This window comes from Scylla paramamosain, chromosome 44, assembly GCF_035594125.1.
Source record: "Scylla paramamosain isolate STU-SP2022 chromosome 44, ASM3559412v1, whole genome shotgun sequence".
In the NCBI taxonomy this organism is placed as follows: domain Eukaryota; kingdom Metazoa; phylum Arthropoda; class Malacostraca; order Decapoda; family Portunidae; genus Scylla; species Scylla paramamosain.
Window position 1 is genome coordinate 8,581,014 of NC_087194.1, and position 24,647 is coordinate 8,605,660.

General features: G+C 41.6%; 1 protein-coding gene across 1 annotated transcript in view; it reads left to right on the forward strand.

Moving 5' to 3' along the window:
- LOC135093848 (G-protein coupled receptor 26-like) overlaps positions 1-24,117 on the forward strand; it is a 31,252-nt gene extending 7,135 nt beyond the window's left edge. Inside the window, exons 3-5 of the mRNA XM_063993417.1 lie at positions 768-888; positions 16,253-16,402; positions 16,486-24,117. Coding sequence (XP_063849487.1) covers positions 768-888; positions 16,253-16,402; positions 16,486-16,941 — 727 coding nt within the window. The 3' untranslated portion in view covers positions 16,942-24,117. The remainder of the gene's footprint in view (positions 1-767; positions 889-16,252; positions 16,403-16,485) is intronic.
- Positions 24,118-24,647: the final 530 nt, after the last annotated feature.

The following is a 24,647-nucleotide window of genomic DNA, read 5'->3' on the forward strand; positions in this document are numbered from 1 at the left end:
AGCTCATAAAATTTTCATGACAGTTATAATTATCCTCAAGGTCTAACCTCTGTATTAAACTCTTCTCGCATGTTTAATAGTCTACTTGCATATTTGTGTGTCCCTAGGGAAAAAAATCTTTACTTTTCTCCCTCTGGCTATATTATGGTTGTTACTGAAGTTTTTCATAATGATGTTCTCTATGCCCTCTCTGGTGTTAGTTCTCAGAGGATTTGTGGTTCTCCTGCGTATCTTTCTCCATAACTGTGATTCCGTGCTCCCTCCTTGCCTTTTCCCGTCTCATTGTACTCACATCCATCTTTCCTCACTGCTGGAGGTTAGCCTTCATTCAGCCTATTCCTAAGAAGGATGACAGCACCAATCCTTCAAGCTACCGAACCTACAAATTTGATTTCCTGTCCTTCCAAAGCTTATCAGTCCACCTTCAACAGGTAGCTTCTAAAGCACTTATCTGCTCATAACCTTTCTGATCGTCAGTATGGATTCCGCGAAGGACGTTCCACTGACGATCTTTGGCTTTTCTTACTGAATCTTGGTCGCTTTCTCTCATGGATTTTGGTGAAAACGTTGCTGTTCCCGTAGACATGTAGACATGTAGACATAAATCTAGCTTCTTTATATTTCACATATTCCATTGTCTTCTTTATCATTTTTTTCTCACTTCTGCTTCTGTCTGGCGGTGTGACCAAACAAGGAAAATCATAAATCTTCGTGACTTCAGTTTTACATTATTACAACACAGATACTGAAACCTATTCTTGTTGCAGGTTCCTGGCGGTGATGTGGCCGGCAAAGTATAAACAATTGATGCAAAAACGGAAAGTGCGACTGTATCTGGGATTGTTGTGGCTGTACTCACTGCTGCTGTGGGTTCCACTTGCTTGTGGGGTGAGTACTGGGCTTTCTTGTACTGCAGAATCACTGTTTTACACGTAGGTCATGAACTTTCTTGCCATAGTGGACCACTCAACTGGAAACTATATCGAATTTTCCTTGTATTCAACACAATTACTCTTAAGGAAAATTGATGAAACGCACACATACAAACGGCGACTGTGCTGCAAATGTGTTGCGATTCTCATGCTTGGCTAACGTGCTGCGAACGCGCTGCAAGTGCACTGTGAATGCGTTGCAAACGCAACGCTCATCGAACGTGTTGTGACCGCGTTGCGATACCAACACGAATCCAATGCGATTACGGAGAACGAGTTGTGAAAGCGCTGCCACTCCACTGCCAATGCGCTGCGAATGCAGTGTGACTCATCGATGGGATATATATATATATATATATATATATATATATATATATATATATATATATATATATATATATATATATATATATATATATATATATATATATATATATATATATATATTCTTTCCATATTTGTGTGAGCTCTCCATGTGTGCAAGCCATCAGGATGATTCCGTGGCAAATTGAATTCAAGTTTATACAGGTTGAGTTATACCTTCAGCTGAAGGAGACCGAAAATGACCTGGCTGTGAATATATATATATATATATATATATATATATATATATATATATATATATATATATATATATATATATATATATATATATATATATATATATATATATATATATATATATATATATATATATATATATATAACAGAACAGGTTCCGAGTTATAAATAAGGTAAGCAGGGATACACCAGACTTCCTTCTTCATTTGTTGCAACGTATCACCTTCACAGAAGGCATCATCAGGCTAAAGAGAGTGATAAAAATAAGCACAAAGATAAATTATAAAATATTAAATTACAAAAGGGACAAAAAAACAAAACAGTAAAAATAAAAGTAAGTTTACTTGTTCGAGTTGCAAGACTTGATACATTGGAAAAAGGAAGAAGAATCTAACACATAGAATCAGTGAACACAAAGGTACTTCAATACGTACACAGAAAAACAGTTGGCTCACCCCCCCCCTTTTTAAGCAATAAGAACACATTCACACACACATGATGATCCGTTCTCGGAGAAGAATTTTAGTATACTACATAAAGCTAATGCACATACAGACACTAAAATACTAGGTGCTATCAACATCAAACACCTGAAATCTGCATGAAATAACCAACTGTCTTCATCACAATTATATCTCTTATAAACTTTGCTCGGAGCTTTGGGGTTCCGAGTTCGTAACTAAAAACTCGCTCTCACACCGCCACTCTGTCAGTCCTCACCACGCGAGAACACACAAGGTTTGTTCATAGTTTCATACCTATATTCTACTTGATTTTCTTTTCTTTTTTTTTTTCCCTTGTCATTTTAAGCTAGTGCCGAAAGATTATTTTGTCACAGGGTTTTTTGCTTGCATGCCTTTCCCCCTTTTAGTTACTGTTTTGTTTTTGTCCTTATTGTAATTTGATATTTTATTATTTGTCTTTGTGCTTATTTTTGTCAATCTTTTTAGCTTGAAGATGCCTTCTGTGAAGATTAAACGTTGCAATAAATGAAGAAGGAAGTCTAGTGTGTCCCTCCTTACCTTATGTATATATATAGAGAGAGAGAGAGAGAGAGAGAGAGAGAGAGAGAGAGAGAGAGAGAGAGAGAGAGAGAGAGAGAGATAGATATGAAGTCTACAGCAGTATTAGCATTGTTGAGTTTATACTCTCATTTCAATCTTATTAGAAAGTGTTGTGTTGTTGTTCGCACTGTTAAATCCGTATCTCAAGAGAAAAACTGGCGGAGACTACTCAGAACACCTAACTTCATAGAAATTGTTTTAGCTATAGACGAGATGTGAAGTTTCCATTTTATATATTCTTTTTTTTCTTTTTTTATGTAGGAGGAATAATGCCCAAGGGCAAAAAAAAAAAAAAAACCCCACTGAGATGCCAGTTCCAGAAAAGGGTCGAAAGCGGTAGTAAAAAATTGAAGGATATGTCTTGAAATCTCCCTTTTGAAGGAATTCAAATCATAAGAAGCTGGAAATACAGAAGCAGGCAGGGAGTTCCAGAGTTTACCAGAGAAAAGGATGAATAATTGAGAATACTTGCATTAAAGAGGTGGACAGAATAGGGGTGAGAGAAAGAACATAAGAACATAAGAACATAAGAAATAAGGAAGGCTGCAAGAAGCGACCAGGCTTACACGTGGCAGTCCCTATATGAAACACACCTTCCTATTTCCATCTGTTATCCCCATCCATAAACTTGTCTAATCTTCTCTTAAAGCTCTCTAGTGTCCTAGCACTAACTACATGATTACAGAGTCCGTTCCACTCATCTACCACTCTATTTGAGAACCAGTTTTTTCCTATCTTCTTCCTAAACCTAAATTTTTCAAGCCTCAACCGTTATTTCTTGTTCTACCCTGGTAGAACAAGAATTTTGCTTACATCTCCCTTGTTATAACCCTTATACCACTTAAAGACTTCTATCAGGTCCCCTCTTAACCTACGTCTCTCTAGAAAATGTAAATTTAACAGCTTCAGCCTCCCCTCGTAAGGAATACTCCTCATCCCCTGTATCCTTTTAGTCATTCTCCTCTGTACTGATTCTAATAGACCTATATCTTTCCTGTAATGTGGGGACCAGAACTGCACAGCGTAGTCTAGATGAAGTCTGACCAGCGCCAAGTATAACTTTAATATTACTTCCGGCTTTCTACTTTTAACACTCCTAAAAATGAATCCTAGTACCCTATTTGCCTTGTTTCTGGCTTCTATGCATTGTTTCCCTAGACGGAGTTCAGAGCTATAACTCCTAAATCTTTCTCGTAAACTGTACCTACCAGAGTTTGGTTGTCTAATGTGTACCTATTGTGTGGGTTTCCTCTACCTACGCTAAGCACTTTGCATTTATTGATATTAAATTGCATTTGCCATCTATCCGTCCATTCATTCATTCTATCTAAGTCTGCCTGCAAGGCGATGGCATCCGAATCTGACCTAATTAATCTACCTATCTTTGTGTCATCCGCAAATTTACTAACATCACTACTAATTCCACTATCCAAGTCATTGATATATATTAGAAATAACAATGGCCCTAATACTGATCCCTGTGGCACCCCACTAATTACATGACCCCACTCGGATTTCGAGCCGTTTATTACCACTCTCTGTCGCCTGTTACTAAGCCATGACCCTATCCAACCTAACACCTTCCCATCTATCCCGTGTGCCCTAACCTTTCTGAGGAGCCTTTGATGAGGCACCTTGTCGAATGCTTTACTAAAGTCCAGATATAAGATATCATAACTATCACCATTATCTACTGCCTCGTACACCTTACTGTAAAAACTTAACAAGTTTGTCAGGCAAGACTTCCCCTTCGTGAAGCCATGCTGTGACTGATTTATCAAGTTATGTTTGTCTAAATGTTCCCTAATGTTCCTCGCTATTATTGACTCTAACATTTTACCTACAACTGAAGTTAAGCTGACAGGTCTATAATTAGACGCTAAAGTTTTATCTCCTTTCTTAAAGATGGGTACTACATTAGCCTACCTCCACATTACTGGTACCTCACCCGACTCCAGTGATTTCCTAAAGACAGAAACTAACGGTTCACTAATAATCTCTTTACATTCCTTAAGTACTCTGAGATATATTTCATCAGGTCCTGATGACTTGAATTTTTTTAGCCTATCTATCTCCTGCTCCACTATCTCCCTAGTTATGGAAATATCTGTCAGCTTCTCATACTCATCTGCTCTAAACACCTGTTCACTATCTGGCATATCCTGCATGTTTTCCTGGGTGAAGACAGTTAAAAAATAATCATTCAGAAGTTTACTAATATCCTCCCCAGAACTAACCAGCTCCCCATCTGCTGCCTTTAATGGACCTACAGTATCCTTATTTTTCGTCCTGTATACCTGATAAAATCCCTTGGGGTCCGTCTTTGCCTGGCTGGCTACCTTTAATTCATAATTGTCCTTAGCTTTCCTCGTTAACTTCCTGACTGTTCTAACTAATTCATTATATTGTGTCCTTAAAACTTCCTCATCTGCCCTTAATCTCTTATATATACTTCTCTTAAGCCCTATATAATGTTTTAACCTAGCAGTCATCCATTTAGGGTCATTTTTTTGTGATCTTATTGTTCTATACGGGATATTTGCTAACTGACCTGTATGAACTTTATCTACGAAATATTTATACAATTCATCTACATTTACTTCACCTAATCCCCTCATCTCGTCCCCTACCATCCTCTCCCCTCCCTCATCTACTCGCCTCGACCTCACCTCTCTCATTTCAGCATGCCCTGACATTCCAACATACTCACACCTATCTCCCCCTTCCTCTTTCTTCCTCCCTTCCGGAGCCTCACCTCACCTCCCTCATCCTGCCTTATCTCTCTGAACTCCGTCCCTGACCTGACCTCACCCTGCATCCTTTGCCAGTCCACTCCTTGGAGGTACCTTTTTAATTCTTCAAAATCTGCTCTCCTAAAGTCAGGTATTTTACTAGTGCTTTTGTTTCTAACAGTTTCTTCCCATTCTAGATTGTACCTAATTTCCCTATGGTCACTGTTACCTAGCTGTCCTCCAACCTCTACCGGCGTGACTGCTTCCTCCCTGTTAGTAAGAATTAAATCTAGAATACGAGTATTATTCCCCCTTGTGGGTTCTACGACTACCTGTTTTAAAAAATTATCCTGAATTACCTTAAGAAATTCCTCTGTTTCCTTGTTACCCACAATCAGACTCCAGTCGATATTCCTAGAATTAAAATCTCCTACCACACATACCTGACTGTACCTGCCTGCTCTATTTAATTCCTGCCACAGTGAGGTGTTAATTTCCTTTGTACTGGTCAGTGGTCTGTAAACTACCCCTAGTACTACTGACTGCGATCCTTCCTTAATATCTACCCATATCGACTCTGCTTTGTTATCTGTTTTAATTCTATTGTTCATACAACACTGTAATGTGTCCCTAACGTATAACGCGACACCTCCTCCTCTCCTGTTTTCTCTATCTTTATAGAACATTGTATACCTATCTATCTTAACCTCTGGATTAAATACTTTTCCTGACATATCTAACCAAGTTTCAGTTAAAGCAATGATATCAAATTTCTCTACGCTCGCTATTCCTCTAAGCATGTCTATTTTATTCAGAATACTTCTACAATTTCTTTCTAGATTTAACTAATTTGCCCCTCGCCTTCTCCTCACTACCCATTCTTCCCTCCCGACTAACGAAAAAAGTGCTGGAGTGCAGTTACGAGTACTTCCCGCTCGAGTGTTTCGGCCAAAACACGAACACCCTGGCGTGACAAATGCACTCCATCCCTGGCGTACAAGGTGTCCCTACCATAGAAAAGGTCCCAGTTGTCGATGAACGTCCATCCATTACTCCTACAATGATTCGCGATCCTGCGATTCACTGTAATAGCCCTGGACAGCCACTCAGCACCAACTCCCCTCCTCGGCAAGACACCACATACCACGGGGATCCCTCCCTTGTCCCTAATCCTGTCCAAAGCCTGTCGAAACCTCCTGATAAGCTCCTCACTCCTGACCTTACCAAGGTCATTCCCTCCCGCACTGAGAAAAACAATGGGCTTGGTCCCATCTTTTTCCAAGCACGTGTCTAGCCTATCAGCTACCTTCCCTATCCCGGCCCCCAGCAAACACACCCTCGACCTATGCTTCCTATCCCTAGTACAGAACGCACTATCTAAGCGCCTAACCTGACTATCACCAAACACAAGCACTCTACCTTGGGGCAGGGTAACTGCATCTGCCCCCTCCTTCTTGCCTCCTCCCGCCCTGTCCACCTCCTTCTCCTTCCCTTCCTCCAGCACATTGAAGGGATTCTTCGTCTGCACGAAGGTGCCCTGAGGACCTTCACCCTCTTGGCTCCCCTGCACACAACCGACCACTGCTCCTCCGTCGCCTTACTAGGTAAGGTTACGGTGGGGCACGACCCTCCCACAAGTGCTGAGATCCTCTCATAGAACTCAGCCTGCAGATCTGAGATCCTCTCACGAAACTCAGCCTGCACCTCCGAGATCCTTCGATGGAACTAAGCCTCCACCTCTGAGACCTTCGCAACGAAGGCCTCGAGAACAGGAGAACTAACACAACCTGTCGACTCAGCAACACAAGGCGCCATGTCTACACTAGCCAGATATTAGCGTCAGGTCACTGCTCACTAAACACGTCCGTTCACTAGGAACCCTGACCTGAGGACTAGGAATCCTGACCTGAGGAAACTAGGAACCCAAGCGAGGCTGCAGGAGGAGAGGCATGCAGTTAGCAAGATCAGAAGAGCAGTTAACATGAAAAAAACGGTAGAAAACAGCTACAGATGGAACATTGCGACGATGAGAGAGAGGCTGAAGACAGTCAATTAGAGGAGAGGAGTTGATGAGACGAAAACTTTTGATTCCACCCTGTCTAGAAGAGCGGTATGAATGGAACACTGCCAGACATGTGAAACATACTCCATACATGGACGGATAAAGCCCTTGTACAGAGTTAGCAGCTGCGGGGGGGATGAAAAAAAAAAAAAAACTGGCGGACACGTCTCAGAACGACTAACTTCATAGAAGCTGTTTTAGCTATAAATAAAGGACAGACCAAGGATGTTCAGTGTAGAAGAGGGAGACAGTTGAGTATCATTGAAGAGGAAGGGATAGTTGTCTGGAAGGTTGCGTTGAGTTGATAAATGGAGGAATTGAGTTTTTGAGGCATTGAACAATACCAAGTTTGCTCTGCCCCAATCAGAAATTTTAGAAAAATCAGAAGTCAGGCGTTCTGTGGCTTCCCTGCGTGAACTGTTTACTTCCTAAAGGGCTGGACGTCTATGAAAAGACGTAGAAAAGTGTGAGGTGGTATCATCAGCATAGGAGTGCATAGGACAAGAAGTTTGGTTTTGAAGGTCATTGATAAATAATAAAAAGAGAGTAGGTGACAGGACAGAACCACCAGGACAGAACACCACTTTTAAGTGGTGTTCCTCAGAAGAACAGTGGAGAAGACCGTCTACCACAGTGGCAATAGAACGGTCAGAAAAGAAACTTGAGATGAAGTAACAGAGAGAAGGATAGAAGCCGTAAGAGGGTAGTTTGGAAATCAAAGCTTTGTGCCAGACTCTATCAAAAGGCAACAGAAAAAGTTTCACCAAAATCTATAAAAGGATATGACCAGGACTCAGTAAGGAAAGCCAGAAGATCACGAGTAGAACGGCCTTGACGAAACCCATTCTGGCGATCAGATAGAAGTGATAGAAGTGATAGATGTTTAAGAATCTTCCTGTTGAGGATAGATCAAAAAAACTTTAGATAGGCAAGAAATTAAAGCAATGGGACAGTAGTTTGAGGAATTAGAATAGTCACCCTTTTTAGGAACAAGTTGAATGTAGGAAAACTTCCAGGAAGAAGGAAAGGTAGATGTTGACAGCCAGAGCTGAAAGAGTTTGACTAGGCTAGTTGCAAGCACGGAGGCACGGTTTCGGAGAACAATAGAAGGGACCCCATCAGGTCCATAAGCCTTCCGAGGGTTTAGGCCAGCGAGGGCATGGAAAACATCACTGCAAAGAATTTTAATAGGCAGCATGAAGTAGTCATAGGGTGGAGAAGAGGGAGAAACAAGCCCTGAATCATCCAAGGTAGAGTTTTTGGCAAAGGTGTGGGCGAAGCGTTCAACTTTATAGATAGATGTGATAACAGTGGCGCCATCTTGTTGAAATAAATGAGCGAAATAAGAAGAAGCAAAGTTATTGGATATATTTTTAGCCAGATGCCAGAAGTCACGAGAGGAGTTAGAGCTTGAAAGATTTTGACAATTTCTATTAATGATGGAGTTCTTGGCTAGTTGGAGAACAGACTTGGCATGGTTCCTCGCTTAAATATAAAGCGCATGAGATTCTGGTGATGGAAGGCTTTAGTACCTTTTGTGGGCCACCTCTCTATCATGTATAACACGAGAACAGGTTTGGAAGGTTTAGGTCGAGAAAAAGAGAGAGGAATGTACGCTTTGATGCCAGACACTATCACCTCTGTTATGCGCTCGACACACAAAGACGGGTCTCTGACACGGAAACAGTAGTCATTTCAAGGAAAAGGAGGCAGCAGTACCCTGCCGAAACGATATTTACTCTCAGTGAGGTCTAAAGCACTGGATCAAGGAGTGCTGTGAAGTTATCATTAAACCCAGCTGTGACCTCACAAAACAAGAGGGCAGTCACAGCCTGCCCTCTAAAGACAACTCTCTTCCTCCACATAAAACTACAAGCACCTAATAACACACACACCCTTCGCTCAAAAACTCAAAAATTCAAAATTATCATGGCGATTTCTACACCAGACTTGGAGTCCCCATCTGGGGAAGGGACCACAAATGTCCCAAGGTCGGACTGCCCTTCTGATAACGACCTCTGAACTTCGGCATCTTTTGCGGTCTAAGATCTAATTTTCAATCTGTAGAATACCACCTCTCCTCTCCTAAACCTCATCTTCTTTTCCTCACTGAAACTCAGGTGTCTAAGGCAACAGACAGTAGCCTCTTTTCTGTTCCCTCCTACTTTCTCTATCCTCATTTTCAATCCAAACCTGGATGATGAGTTTATGTGGGCATCATCGTAACCTGCTCTCGTGCCTACGCTTTTGAATCTTCCGAGTTTTCCACCATCTGGCTACGATTACAGAGTCACTGTCAAACTATATGTATATGTGCTGTATACCTCTCACCTAACTCCACTGACTATAAGAAATTCTTTGACTACTTATCTTCCAAAGTGGAGCACATTCTCACTCTCTTCTCTTTTGCAGAAATCTCCATTATTGGAGAATTCAATGTTCACCACCAGTTTTGGCTTTCCTCACCCTTCACTGACCATCCTGGTGAACAAGCCTTCAACTTTGCTATCTTCCACGACCTAGAGCAATTGGTGCAACATCCTACTCGTATTCCTGACCGTCCTTGAAATACGCCCAACATTCTTTATCTTTTCCTGACCTCTATTACTTCTGCTTATGCTGTCACCCTCTCTTCTCCGTTGGGCTCCTCCGATTACAATCTCATATCTGTAACTTGTCCTATTATTCTAATCCCTCGTCAGGATCCCCCTAAGGGAAGGTGACACTGGCATTTTGCCTCTGCTAGTTAGGGGGTAATTTTGCTGACTACTGCTTCCGTGTCAGAGACCCGTGTTTGTATGCCGAGCGGATAACATAGATGACAATGTCTGTCATGGAGGCGTACATTCCTCACTCTTTTTCTCGACCTAAACCTTCCAAACATTGCTTTAACACAGCTTGTTCTTCTGCTATACATGATAGAGAGGTGGCCCACAAAAGGTACTTAAAACTTCCATCATCAGAATCTCATGCACTTTATATTTCTGTTCGGAATCATGCTAAGTCTGTTCTCGAGCTAGTCAAAAACTCCTTCATTAACAGAAAGTGTCAAAATCTTTCAAGATCTAACTCCCCTCGTGACTTTTGGCATCTAGCCAAAAATATCTCCAATAACTTTGCTTATTTTTCTTTCTCTCCTTTGTTTCAACCAGATGGCACCACTGCCATCAAATTTATCTCTAAAGCTGAACTCATCGCTCAAACATTTGCTAAAAAAGTTCTGCCTTGGACAATTCAGAGATTGTTCCTACTTCTCCTCCACCTTTCATGCTATCTATTAAAATTATTCGCAATAATGTTTTCCAAACCCTCGTCTAAACCCTCGGAAGGCTTATGGACCTGATGGGGTCCCTCCTATTGTTCTCTGAAACTGTACCTCCGTGCTTGCACCTTGCCTAGTCAAACTCTTTCAACTCTGTCTATCTAAAGTTTTTAGTCTATCCTCAACAGGAAGATTCTTAAACATCTATCACTTCACAACATTTTATCTGATCACCAGTACGGGTTCCATCAAGGCCGCTCTACTGGTGATCTGGCTTTTCCTTACTGAGCCTTGGTCATCCTCTTTTAGAGATTTTGGTGAAACTTTTGCTGTTGCCTTGGATATATCAAAAGCTTTTGATATAGTCTAGCACAAAGGTTTGATTTCCAAACTACCCTCCAACGGCTTCTATCCTTCTATCTGTAACTTCATCTCAAGTTTCCTTTCTGATCGTTTTATTGCTGCTGTGGTAGACGGTCACTGTTGTTCTCCTAAATCTATTAACAGTGGTGTTCCTCAGGTTTCCGTTCTGTCAGCGACTCTGTTCTTATTATTCATCAATGACCTTCTAAACCAAACTTCTTGCCCTATGTACTCCTACGCTGATAATACAACCATGCACTTTGCTACGTCTTTTTCATAGACGTCCAACCGTTCAGGAAGTAAACATTTCACGCAGGGAATCCACAGAACGCCTGACTTCTGATCTTTTTAAAATTTCTGATTGGAGCAGAACAAACTTGGTATTGTTCAATGCCTCAAAAACTCAATTCCTCCATTTTTCAACTCGACACAACCTTCCAGACAACTATCCTCTCTTCTTCAATGACAATCAAATGTCTCCCTCTTCTATACTGAACATCCTCGGTCTGTCCTTTACTTATAATCTAAACTAGAAACTTCATGTCTCATCTCTGGCTAAAACAGCTTCTATGAAGTTAGGTGTTCTGAGACACCTCCGCCAGTTTTTCTCACCCCTACAGTTGCTAACTCTGTAAAAGGGTCTTATACATCCATGTATGGAGTATGCTTCACATATCTGGGGGGATTCCACTCATACCGCTCTTCTAAACAGGGTGGAATCAAAAGCTTTTCGTCTCATCAACTCCTTTTCTCCAACTGAGTGTCTTCAGCCTCTCTCTCATCGCCGCAATGTTGCATCTCTAGCTTTGTTCTATCGGTATTTTCATGCTAACTGCTTTTTCTGATCTTGCTAACTGCATGCCTCTCCTCCTCCCGCGGCCTCGCTGCACAAAACTTTCTTCTTTCTCTCACTCCTATTTTGTCCACCTCTCTAATGTAACAGTTAATCAGTATTCTCAATCACTCATCCCTTTTTCTGGTAAACTCTGGAATTCCCTGCCTGCTTCTGTATTTCTTCCTTCTATGACTTGAATTCCTTCAAAGGGGAGGTTTCAAGACACTTATCATTCAATTTGTGACTACCGCTTTGGACACTTTTCTGTGACTGGCATCTCAGTGGGTTTTTTTTTTATTAGATTTTTGTTGCCTTTCGTCAGTGTCCTTCCTGCATTAAAAAAAAAAAAAAAAAAAAAAAGGAAAATCAGCAAAATACCCCCTCAGATCCCCCTAACTAGCAGAGTCATAACGCCAAAGGCACCTCCGCTTAGGGAGATCCTAAGGAGGGATTGGAGTGATAAGACAAGATACAGATATGTGATTGTGATCGGAGGAGCCCAACGGAGAAGAGACAGCATAAGCAGGAGGATCAGAGGTTAGGAAAAGGTCTAGAATGTTGGGCGTATCTCCAAGATGGTCAGTAGGGTGTTGCACCAATTGCTCTAGGTCATAGAGGATACCAAAGTTGAAGGCTAGTTCACCAGGATGGTCAGTGAAGGGAGAGGAAAGCCAAAGCTGGTGGTTAACATTGAAGTCTCCATGAATGGAAATTTCCGCAAAAGGGAAGAGAGTCAGAATGTGCTCCACTTTGGAAGTTAAGTAGTCAAAGAATTTTTTATAGTCAAAGGAGTTCGGTGAGAGGTATACAGCACATATACATTTAGTTTGAGAGTGACTCTGTAGTCGTAGCCAGATGGTGTAAAACTCGGAAAATTCAAGAGCGTGGGCACGAGAGCAGGTTAAGTCATTGTGCATATAGATGCAACATCCAGCTTTGGATTGAAAATCAGGATAAAGGAAGTAGGAGGGAACAGAAAAGGAGCTATTTTCAGTTGCCTCAGACACCTGTGTTTCAGTGAGGAAAAGAAGATGAGGTGGTGTTCTATAGATTGAAAATTAGATCTAAGACCGCGAATGTTGCAGAAGTTAATGAAGAAAAAGTTGAGAGGGGTGTCAAGACACTTAGATTCGATATCAGAAGAGTAGTCCGACCTGGGACATTTGTGGTCCCCTCCCCAGATGGGGACTCCGATGCTGGTGTAGGAGTCACCATGATAATTTTGAATTTTGAGTGAAACGGTGTGTGTGTGTGTGTGTGTGTGTGTGTGTGTATGTAATTAGGTGCTTGTAGTTTTGTGTGAACGAAGAGAGTTGTCTTTGGAGGGCAGGCTGTGACTGCCACCTTGTGTTGATTATTACAAAGGATAGACCGAGAAAGGGAACCGTTGAGTGTCATTGAAGAAGAAGGGATAGTTATCTGAAAGGGTATGTTGAAATGATAAATATTGGAATCGAGCTTTTGAGACATTGAACAATACTCGCTCTGCCTAAAAAAAAATAAAATAAAATAAAGGGATCAGAAGTCAGGCGTTCTGTGGCTTCCCTCTATGACCTGTTTGCTTCTTGGATGGTTGGACGTCTACCAAAAGATGAAGGAAAGTGCAAGGTGGTATCATCAGCGTTGGAGTGGATAGGACAAGAAGTTTGGGTTAGAAGATCATTGATGAATAATAGGAAGAAAATGGGTGACAGGAAGCACACCAGTGTTAAAAAAAAAAACTCAGGAGAAAAACAGTTACCGTCTATCACAGCACCAGTAGAATGGTCAGAACGAAAACTTGAGATGAAGTTGCAGAGAGAAAGATTGAAGCCATAGGAGGGTAGTTAGAAATCAAAGCTTTATGCCAGACACAATCAAAAGCTTTTGATGTCTAGAGCAACAGCTTTAGACATATCCAGATATCACCAGTAGAGTTGCCTCGACGGAACCCATACTGGCGATCAGATATAAGGTTGTGAAGTGATATATGTTTAAGATTTGTCCTATTGAGGAGAGATTTAAAAATTTTAGAAAGAAAGAAAATTAAATTAGTAGGACGGTAGTCTGAGGGATTAGAGCGGCCACCCCTGTTTATGAAGAGGCTGAATATAGGCAAATTTTCAGCAAGAAAGGAAGGTAGATATTGATAGAGAGAGTGGAGAGAATTTGACTAGACAAGGTGCAAATATGGAGGCATAGTTTCGGAGAACAATAGGAGGGGCCCCATCAGGTCCATAAGCCTTCCGAGGGTTAAGGGCAGCGAGGACATGTAAAACATCACTGTAAAGGATCTTAATGAGTAGAATGAAGTAATCGGAGGGTGGAGTAGAGGAAAGAACAAATCCTGCATCATCCAAGATGGAATTTTTAGTAGAGGTTTGGGCAAAGAACTCAGCTTTAGAAATAGATGAGATAGCAGTCGTGACATCAGATGATATAAAGGAAGGAAAGATGAAAAAAGTAAAGTTATTGGAGATGTTTTTGGGGAGGTGTCAGGAGTTAGATCTTGAAAGATTTTGACATTTTCTATTAATGAAGGATTTTTTGGCTAGTTGGAAAACTGACATAGTATGATTCCGGGTAGAAATATAAAGTACATGAGATTCAGGTGATGGAAGGCTCAAGTATCTTTTGTGTGTCGCATCTATCATGTATAGCACGAGAACAGGCTGTGTTAAATCAAATGTTTGAATGTTTTAGGTTGAGAGAAAAAGTGAAAAATGTACACATTCATGCCAGACACTATCACCTCTGTTATGCGCTAGCAGACAGAGGTGGGTGTCTGACACGGAAGCAGTAGTCTTTCCAAGGAAAATCAGATTAATACTTTCTCAGGTCCCCCAAATTAGCAAAGGCAAAACGCCAGAGGCATCTCCGCTTTGGGGGTATCCTGACGAGCATTGAAGCAAAAATATAAGATACATATATGAGATTGTCATCAGAAGAGCCCAACGGAGAAAATAGAACGACAACGTAAGCAGGATTAGCGGTTAGGAAAAGGTCAAGAATGTTGGTCGTACCTCAAAGACTGTCAGGAATATGAGTAGAGTGTTGCACTAATTGTTCTAGGTCATAGAGGATAGCAAAGTTAAATGTGAGTTCACGAGGTCAATAAAGGGAGAGGAAATCCAAAGCTGGTGATGAGCAGTGAAGTCTCCAAGAATGGAGATCTCTGCGAAAGAGCAGAGTCATGGTCTTCTCCACTTTGGAAGTTAAGTAGTCAAAAAAAATAAAAAAATTATCAGAGTTGGGTAAGAGATATACAGCACGAATAGATTCAATTTGAGAGTGAATCTGTAGTCGTAGCCACATGATGGAAAATTCGGAACATTCAAGAGCGTGGGCACGTGAGCAAATTAGGTCGATGCGCACATAAACGCAATATCCACCTTTAAACCTAAAAATGAGGATACAGAAAGTAGGAAGGAACAGAAAAAGGCCCACTGTAAGCTGCCTCAGACACTTGCGTTTAGGTGAGGAAAAGAAGGTAAGGTTTGGCGGAGGAGAGGTGTTGTTCTACAGATCGAAAATTCGATCTAAAACTGCGACTGTTCCAAATGTTAATGAAGAAAAAGTTGAAGAGGATGTCAAGGCAATCAGGGTCGATACCAGAAGAGCAGTACGAACTGGGGACATTTGTGGTTCCCTGCCCTGATGGGGATTCCAAGGTGTAGGAGTCTCCATAATAAATTTTAAATTTCAAATTAATTGTGTGTGTGTGTACTAGAAGCATGTATTGTTGTGTAAAGGAAAAGAATTGTTTTTAGAGGGCAGGCTGTGACTGCCCCCTTGTGATGTGAAATAAAAAGAGAAACGTTCAGTGAGGTCACAGTTGGGTTATTGGAAAGTTCACAGCATCCCCTGATCCAGTATGAAACCGGTGCGGTGATTGATATTTCACTGGGAATAATATTATTATTTAGGCAAGTGTCTACAGCCTCTTCGTATTATCCGAGTATGCTATAGTTTGCGTCATGTCATGGGTGTAATATATGTTAATAAACTAATTTATTGCCACATCTTGTAAAAAGCACATTTTGCATTCTGCGTTGCGAAGTAAAGAGTACCATGTACGGAGTTGTTACAAAAGATACACAGCATCTACGTCTTCTTTGAAGTTTGCTACCCGATTCTAAACATTCAAATCAACGTGGAAAGCCTTGCCATGGTAAGAAATTTCTTATAGAATGTCAAATGTACATAATGAATCAATAAAGACAGTGTAGTGTTCTCGACACTATGTCTCGTGACATTATCCTATTGCAGTCTTTTCTCTTTTTTTCTCTTTCAATGTATATTGTTATTCTATAGACTTTGGTATTTGGTTTGTTTGTATACACCTTTGTTTGTTTGTCTTCCTTTCTCTTCCTGTGTATCTGTATCTGTTTCTCCTAGCAAAGGATAAACAAAATTTCGTCATAATCATTCGTCAAAACATCAAGATTTCTCTCTTTCACAGGCGCTTGGCGGGCTTAAGTACAATCCCAAGGAGCTAATGGCTTCCATGGATAACTCGCGAGGCAAGGTCCAGAAAGGTTTCCACGTTTTCTTTACGTACATGCTTCCGGTCCTGTTCACCAGCATGTGCTACATCACCATGTATATCAAGGTGAGACGTTGTTTCGTTCTGCTGTCCATGCCATGCACACCCGAGCAGGGAAAGCGAGATTTACCTTGTGGTTCTGCTTGCAGGTACGATACTCAAGGAGGAGCAGACACCTTCGCGCTGCTCGGACGAACGTGGCGAATGGCGACGATGATGCGGTGCGCCAGTGGGACGACCACGTGACCCGGACCATCCTAGTCATCTTCCTGTTCATGGTGTCATGCTGCGTGCCTCATTTGGTGGTGCACATTAGACATCTCTACGACCGTCATCCCGCTGCCTGGCTTCTGCTTCATCTGATCTTTTGGCTCCAGTTTTGCATCGACCCGTTGGTGTACGTCACCGTAAGCTGCCAGTACCGCGCCGCCTGCGCCGAGACTGCCCAGAGGCTGATGCATTGCCTCAGACTGTCAAGCAACACAGAACCCACTCAACGTTCAGTTTGCTTCAAGGAAGGAGCGAAACCCAAATTGACTGGTGATAATACCAGCGCTCCTGAACACTTACGGTCGTATAGTACCGACAGTAAATCAGAAGCATAATTGTGGACAAAGTGAACAATGAAGCAGTTCATTGAAACAAAAAAAGAGTAAAGTAAAATAAGAAAACCGAGGAAAACTATCATAAGAGTCATAAGAATGAAGGAGAGCTTGCTGTCCTCGATGAGACCACATCATTCCCTGTCACTAGACCGTGACCCTTTTCTCACTAACAAAACAAGGAAATCAGTCTCGTCTCATACCCATACATTGAAAAATTGCTCCTCCCTGGATACTAGGACACTCCCATCAACAAGCGTTGTGCTGAGGAATACTATGCAGTTATGATAATATTGCCAGGTTCATCTGCATATGAGGTAACCGAGTCTTGAATAGTCCTTCTGGTGACACATTGATGGAATAGAACGCAAGGCCAAAATGGCTAGGACTAACTCAGTTGTTGAGTAGGCATAAAATTATTATTGGAGCGTGGTCTGAACAATATTACAATAAACACACACACATTTTATTAATTAACTTTCAATGAAGGCACCGGTGCAAGTGGAACTGGTGATGAACTCATAAGAAAGAGGCACTGGCAAAGTGTTAAGTAATGCGATGCTGCCAAGGAAAAAAAAATATATATATATATATATATATATATATATATATATATATATATATATATATATATATATATATATATATATATATATATATATATATATATATATATATATATATATAAAATGCATGTCATGGTGTTCCCAAAAAGAATCAGGATGAGAGGGATCAAAAGAAATGGCCAGTTTAGTTTCTGATGTGTCTTTCATAAGAACATTAGAATATAAGAAAATACGGGAAGCTGCAATAAGCCATCGCACCTACACGTGGCAGTCCCTTTATGAAACTTACCTGTCTATTTCCATCTATCATCACCATCCATAAATCTACCAAATCTTCTTTCAAAGTTCGCTAATGACTCAACACTAACAACCTGATTACTGAGCCCATTCCATTCATCTAACATTCTATTTGAGAACCATTTCCTTCCTATCTCATTTTCAAGTTTGAACCCATTATTTCTTAGTCTATCCTAAGAACTTTGCTTACGTCACCCTTGTTATAACCCCTATACCACTTAAAGACCTCTATCAGTTCCCCTCTTAATCTACTCCTCTTTAAGGAATGTATCTTTAAAAACTTAAGTCTCCTTTCGTAAGGAATACCCTTCATCCTCCTGTATCCTTTCAGTCATTCTCTTTTGTACTGATTCTGATAGATCTATATCTTCCCTGTAATATGGGGATCAGAACTGCATAGCATAATCTAAATGAGGTCTAAATTGCACCAAACATAATTTTAATTTTACTTCTCGACTTCTACTTTTAATACTCCTAAACGTGAATCCCAACACCTGATTCTTTTTATTTCCAGCCTCTATGCATTAGACGGAGATCACAGCTAACTATAGCCCCTGAATCTTTTTCGTTCTCTGAACGTACCATAGCTTTGTTGTTTATTGTGTACCAACTGTGTGAGTTTCTTCTACCTACTTAAAATACTTTGCATTTGCTAATATTAAATTGTATTTGCCATCTGTCTGTCCACTGTTCATCTCATCCAAATCTGCCTACAAGGCTATGGCATCTGAATCCATCCCAATTAACCTACCTATCTTTATGTCATCCGCAAATGCCTCTGGCGTTTTGCTTTTGCTAATTTGGGGGACCTGATTTTCCTTGGAATGAATACTGCTTGCATATCATGCACCTGTCTCTGTGTGCTGAGCCCATAACAGAGATGATAGTGTTTGGCATGGAGGCGCACATTCCTCACTCTATCTCTCGACCTAAATCTTCCAAACCTTGGTTTAACATTTTGTTCTCGTGGTATACATGAAAAAGAGGAGACCCACAAAGGGTACTTCAGCTTTCCATCACCTGAATCTCATGAGCTTTATATTTCTGCCCGGAATCATGCCTAGTCTGTTCTGCAACAAGCCAAAAACTCCTTCACTAATAGAAACTGTCAAAATCTTTCAAGACCGAACTCCCTTCGTGATTTCTGGCACCTAGCCAAACCATCTTCAATAACTTTGCTTTTTCATCTTTCCCTCCTTTATTTCAACCCAATGGCACCACTGCTATCTAATATATTCTTTGAGGTTAGGGGTCCTGAGTCGTCTCCGCCAGTTTTTCAACCTTCCCCCACACCCAGCTGCTAACTCTGTACACGTGTACAGGAGCCTTATTCATCCATGTATGAAATATGCTTCACATGTATGGGTGGGGGTTCCACTCATACCGCTCTGTTAGAAAGGGTGGAATCAAAGGATTTTCATGTTATTAACTCTTCTCCTTTGACTGATTGTCTTCAGCGTTTTTCTCATCGTCGCAATTTTGCATCTTTTACTATCTTTTACCGCTATTTTCATGCCAATTGGTTTTCTGATCTTGCTAACTGCGTGCCTCCCCTCTTCCCGCGGCCTCGCTGCACAAGACTTTCTTCTTTATCTCACCCCTATTCTGTCTACCTCTCTAATGCAAGAGTTAATCAGTATTCCCAATCATTCATCCGTTTCTCTGGTAAACACTGGAACTCCCAGGCTGTTTCTGTATTTCCACTTTCCTATGACTTCAGCTCTTTCAAGAGGGAGGTTTCAAGACACTTATCCTGTAATTTTTTACTACCGCTTTCGACCCTGTTCGGGAACCGTGTTTGGGCCTTTTTTTTTTTTCAGTTTTGTTGCCCTCGGCCGGTCTCCTCCTACATAAAAATAAAATAAATAAATAAATAAATAAATAAATAAAAAAGTCGGTAGTCTAACTCCTGCCAAACACAATGTCTTGTGTAACATTCTCCTCCTACATAAAAATAAAAAAATAAAATAAATAAATAAATAAAAAAGTCGGTAGTCTAACTCCTGCCAAACACAATGTCTTTTGTAACATTCTCCAGTGCCTCAACGATTCACTGAGTTCCTCTAGGCTTGTAGTAAGAGAGGAGATATAGATCAGTCCTTTCACATAGCCCCATAGACAAAATCACAAGGTGTCAAGTCAGGTGAACGTGTTAGCCATTTCAGTAGCACACGGTCATTATCACTAGCACACCCGATCCATCTCCCTGGTAGATTCTCGTTGAGATAAGCCCGCACACTGTGCTTCCAGTGAGGTGGAATCCACCCTGTAACAGAATGAAATGCTCATGTTCATTTGCAATGAGCTCATCAAATAACCATTACTTTAGTATTTGCAAATAAACATCGCCATCACGTTTCCTTCAAAGAAAAATGGACCATAAAGACGATTCTTGGAGTTTGCGCAGAACACATTAACTTTCGGCGAGTCTCTCATATGCTCGGCATGGGGATTTTCCGTTCCCAAAATGCGAGCAATATACTTGTTGACTTTGCCATTCATATCACATGTGGCTTCATAACTGCAAGCAAGACGCTTTTCGAACTCCTTATTTTCAAATTTCTGTTGCATAACAACACATTTGGTTGCAATATTTCTTACATCTGTGTTTATGGCTTGAACGAGCTGTAGCTTATACTCGTAGCGTCCCATTCGCAGGCGTTTCCTTACTACACGCCAAGGTGTTATACAAGAAATCTGGGTAGGAGGAGGCAGTAGACACCTGCCGAAACGATAATTACTCCCAGTGAGGTCTAAAGCACTGTTCAGGGGGTGCTGTGAACTTATCATTAAACCCAGCTGTAACCTCACTGAACGTTTCCCTTTGTGTCTCACAACACAAGGGGGTAGTCACAGCCTGCCCTCTAAAGACAACTCTCTTCCTCCACACAAAACTACAAGCACCTAATAACACACACACCCTTCACTCCAAAAATTTTAAAATCATGGCGACTCCTACACCAGCCTCGGAGTCCCCATCTGGGGAGGGGACCATAAATGTCCCCAGGTCGGACTGCCTTTCCGTCGACGACCCTAAGTGTCTTGACACCCCCCTCAACTTTTTCTTCATTAACTTCTGCAACATTCGCGGTCTAAGATCTAATTTTCAATCTGTAGAACACCACCTCTCCTCTTCTAAACCTCATCTTCTTTTCCTCACTGGAACTCAGGTGTCTGAGGCAACTGACAGTAGCCCCTTTTCTGTTCCCTCCTACTTTCTCTATCCTCATTTTCGATCCAAAGCTGGATGCTGCGTTTATGTGCGCAATGACTTAACCTGCTCTCGTGCCCACGCTCTTGAATCTTCCGAGTTTTCCACCATCTGGCTACGACTACAGAGTCATTCTCATACTAAATTTATCTGTGCTGTATACCTCTCTCCTAATTCCTCTGACTATAAGAAATTCTTTGACTACTTAACTTCCAAAGTGGAGCACATTCTGACCCTCTTCCCTTTTGCAGAGATCTCCATTCTTGGAGACTTCAATGTTCACCACCAGCTTTGGCTTTCCTCTCCCTTCACTGACCATCCTGGTGAACTAGCCTACAACTTTGCTATCCTCCATGACCTAGAGCAATTGGTGCAACACCCTACTCGTATTCCTGACCGTCTTGGAGATACGCCCAACATTCTTGACCTTTTCCTGACCTCTAATCCTTCTGCTTATGCTGTCACCCTTTCTTCTCCGTTGGGCTCCTCCGATCACAATCTCATATCTTTATCTTGTCCTATCACTCCAATCCCTCCTCAGGATCCCCCTAAGCGAAGGTGCCTCTGGCGTTTTGCCTCTGCTAGTTGGGGGGACCTGAGGCGGTATTTTGCTGATTTTCCTTGGAATGACTACTGCTTCCGTGTCAGAGACCCGTCTTTGTGTGCTGAGCGCATAACAGAGGTGATAGTGTCTGGCATGGAGGCGTACATTCCTCACTCTTTTTCTCGTCCTAAACCTTCTAAACCTTGGTTTAACACAGCTTGTTCTCGTGCTATACATGATAGAGAGGTGGCCCACAAAAGGTACTTAAGCCTTCCTTCACCAGAATCTCATGCACTTTATATTTCTGCCCGGAACCATGCCAAGTCTGTTCTCCAACTAGCCAAAAACTCCTTCATTAACAGAAAATGTCAAAACCTTTCAAGATCTAACTCCCCTCGTGATTTCTGGCATCTAGCCAAAAATATCTCCAATAACTTTGCTTCTTCTTCTTTCCCTCCTCTACTTCAACCAGATGGCACCACTGCTATCACATCTATTTCTAAAGCTGAACTCTTTGCTCAAACCTTTGCTAAAAACTCTACCTTGGACGATTCTGGGCTTGTTCCTCCCTCTCCTCCACCCTCTGACTACTTCATGCCTCGTATTAAAATTCTTCGTAATGATGTTTTCCATGCCCTCGCTGGCCTAAACCCTCAGAAGGCTTATGGACCTGATGGGGTCCCTCCTATTGTTCTCCGAAACTGTGCCTCCGTGCTTGCACCTTGCCTAGTCAAACTCTTTCAGCTCTGTCTGTCAACATCTACCTTTCCTTCTTGTTGGAAGTTTGCCTACATTCAACCTGTTCCTAAAAAGGGTGACCGCTCTAATCCCTCAAACTACCGTCCTATTGCTTTAATTTCCTGCTTATCTAAAGTTTTTGAATCTATCCTCAACAGGAAGATTCTTAAACATCTATCACTTCACAACCTTGTATCTGATCGCCAGTATGGGTTCCGTCAAGGCCGCTCTACTGGTGATCTTCTGGCTTTCCTTACTGAGTCTTGGTCATCCTCTTTTAGAGACTTTGGTGAAACTTTTGCTGTTGCCTTGGACATATCAAAAGCCTTTGATAGAGTCTGGCACAAAGCTTTGATTTCCAAACTACCCTCCTACGGTTTCTATCCTTCTCTCTGTAACTTCATCTCAAGTTTCCTTTCTGACCGTTCTATTGCTGCTGTGGTAGACGGTCACTGTTCTTCTTCTAAATCTATTAACAGTGGTGTTCCTCAGGGTTCTGTCCTGTCACCCACTCTCTTCTTATTATTCATTAATGATCTTCTAAACCAAACTTCTTGTCCTATCCACTCCTATGCTGATGATACCACCCTGCACTTTTCCACGTCTTTTCATAGACGTCCAACCCTTCAGGAGGTAAACATATCACGCAGGGAAGCCACAGAACGCCTGACTTCTGATCTTTCTAAAATTTCTGATTGGGGCAGAGCAAACTTGGTATTGTTCAATGCCTCAAAAACTCAATTCCTCCATCTATCAACTCGACACAATCTTCCAGACAACTATCCCCTCTTCTTCAATGACACTCAACTATCCCCCTCTTCTACACTGAACATCCTCGGTCTGTCCTTTACTTATAATCTGAACTGGAAACTTCACATCTCATCTCTAGCTAAAACAGCTTCTATGAAGTTAGGTGTTCTGAGACGTCTCCGCCAGTTTTTCTCACCCCCCCAGCTGCTAACTCTGTACAAGGGCCTTATCCGTCCATGTATGGAGTATGCTTCACATGTCTGGGGGGGTTCCACTCATACTGCTGTTCTAGACAGGGTGGAATCAAAAGCTTTTCGTCTCATCAACTCCTCTCCTCTAACTGACTGTCTTCAGCCTCTCTCTCACCGCCGCAATGTTGCATCTCTAGCTGTCATCTACCGCTATTTTCATGCTAACTGCTCTTCTGATCTTGCTAACTGCATGCCTCCCCTCCTTCCGCGGCCTCGCTGCACGAGACTTTCTTCTTTCTCTCACTCCTATTCTGTCCACCTCTCTAACGCAAGAGTTAACCAGTATTCTCAATCATTCATCCCTTTCTCTGGTAAACTCTGGAACTCCTTGCCTGCTTCTGTATTTCCACCTTCCTATGACTTGAATTCCTTCAAGAGGGAGGTTTCAAGACACTTATCCACCAATTTTTGACCACTGCTTTGACCCTTTTAGGGACTGGCATTTCAGTGGGCATTTTTTTTATTAGATTTTTGTTGCCCTTGGCCAGTATCCTTCCTACATAAAAAAAAAAAAAAAAAAAAGACTTTCTGGGGTTTCGCACAAGTGTTTCCCGAATCTGAGCGACGATATCATCTGATACTGGTGGTCGTCCAGATCCCTTTACCCTGCCGAGGCAGCCTTCCTCCTTGAAATTTCAATACTAGTGAATGTCATTCTACATCACGAAAAAAAAAAAAAAAAAAAGTTAAACCTTAAGCTTAGTTCATTTTTACACATTTTGTTAAATTTGAGCGAAAATTGTCTATGTTATTAGAGTATGAAATTATGCCATGTTTTTTTTGGGGGAAACCCTGTATATAGAAAATAAATAGTGACTGAAACTCATCCCTGTGGCATCTTCCTAATTATTTGACTGTTGTATAGTAGCTTCAATAAGTATGTAGCTTCACTCTGGGGATTCAGAAGACTCACAATATTGATTAGTTATTGTATCAGGTTTTGTACATGTTCATTCACATAAATATATGAATCATTGTGATACCCTCCCATTTATGTATCGGGCACTATCTAGCTTGCTACCAAGGAACAAAGACATGAGCTCCTGGCGCCTCTCCCTCACCCTCACATCAGCCGGCCTCCCAGTCCTCCCTTTTACCCAAGGAATATAAAGAGCTTTGACTTCAGAAGCAGTGAGCAATGATCTACAACATGGTGGCAGCGATTCAGCAGCATTTACCTATCCTCCTTACTTGTGTAGCTTCTCTTCATTAGTGCCCGGCATAGTGAAGCTCTTCGCTTGTCTGTGAGTCGTGACATGTTCAGTGTCTGTACCAGTTTCTGTACCTACATTAGGTGGTGTTGTCTCTACACTCTGCCTCCGTTGCCATGTCTGCTGTGGCGTTCCCTACGA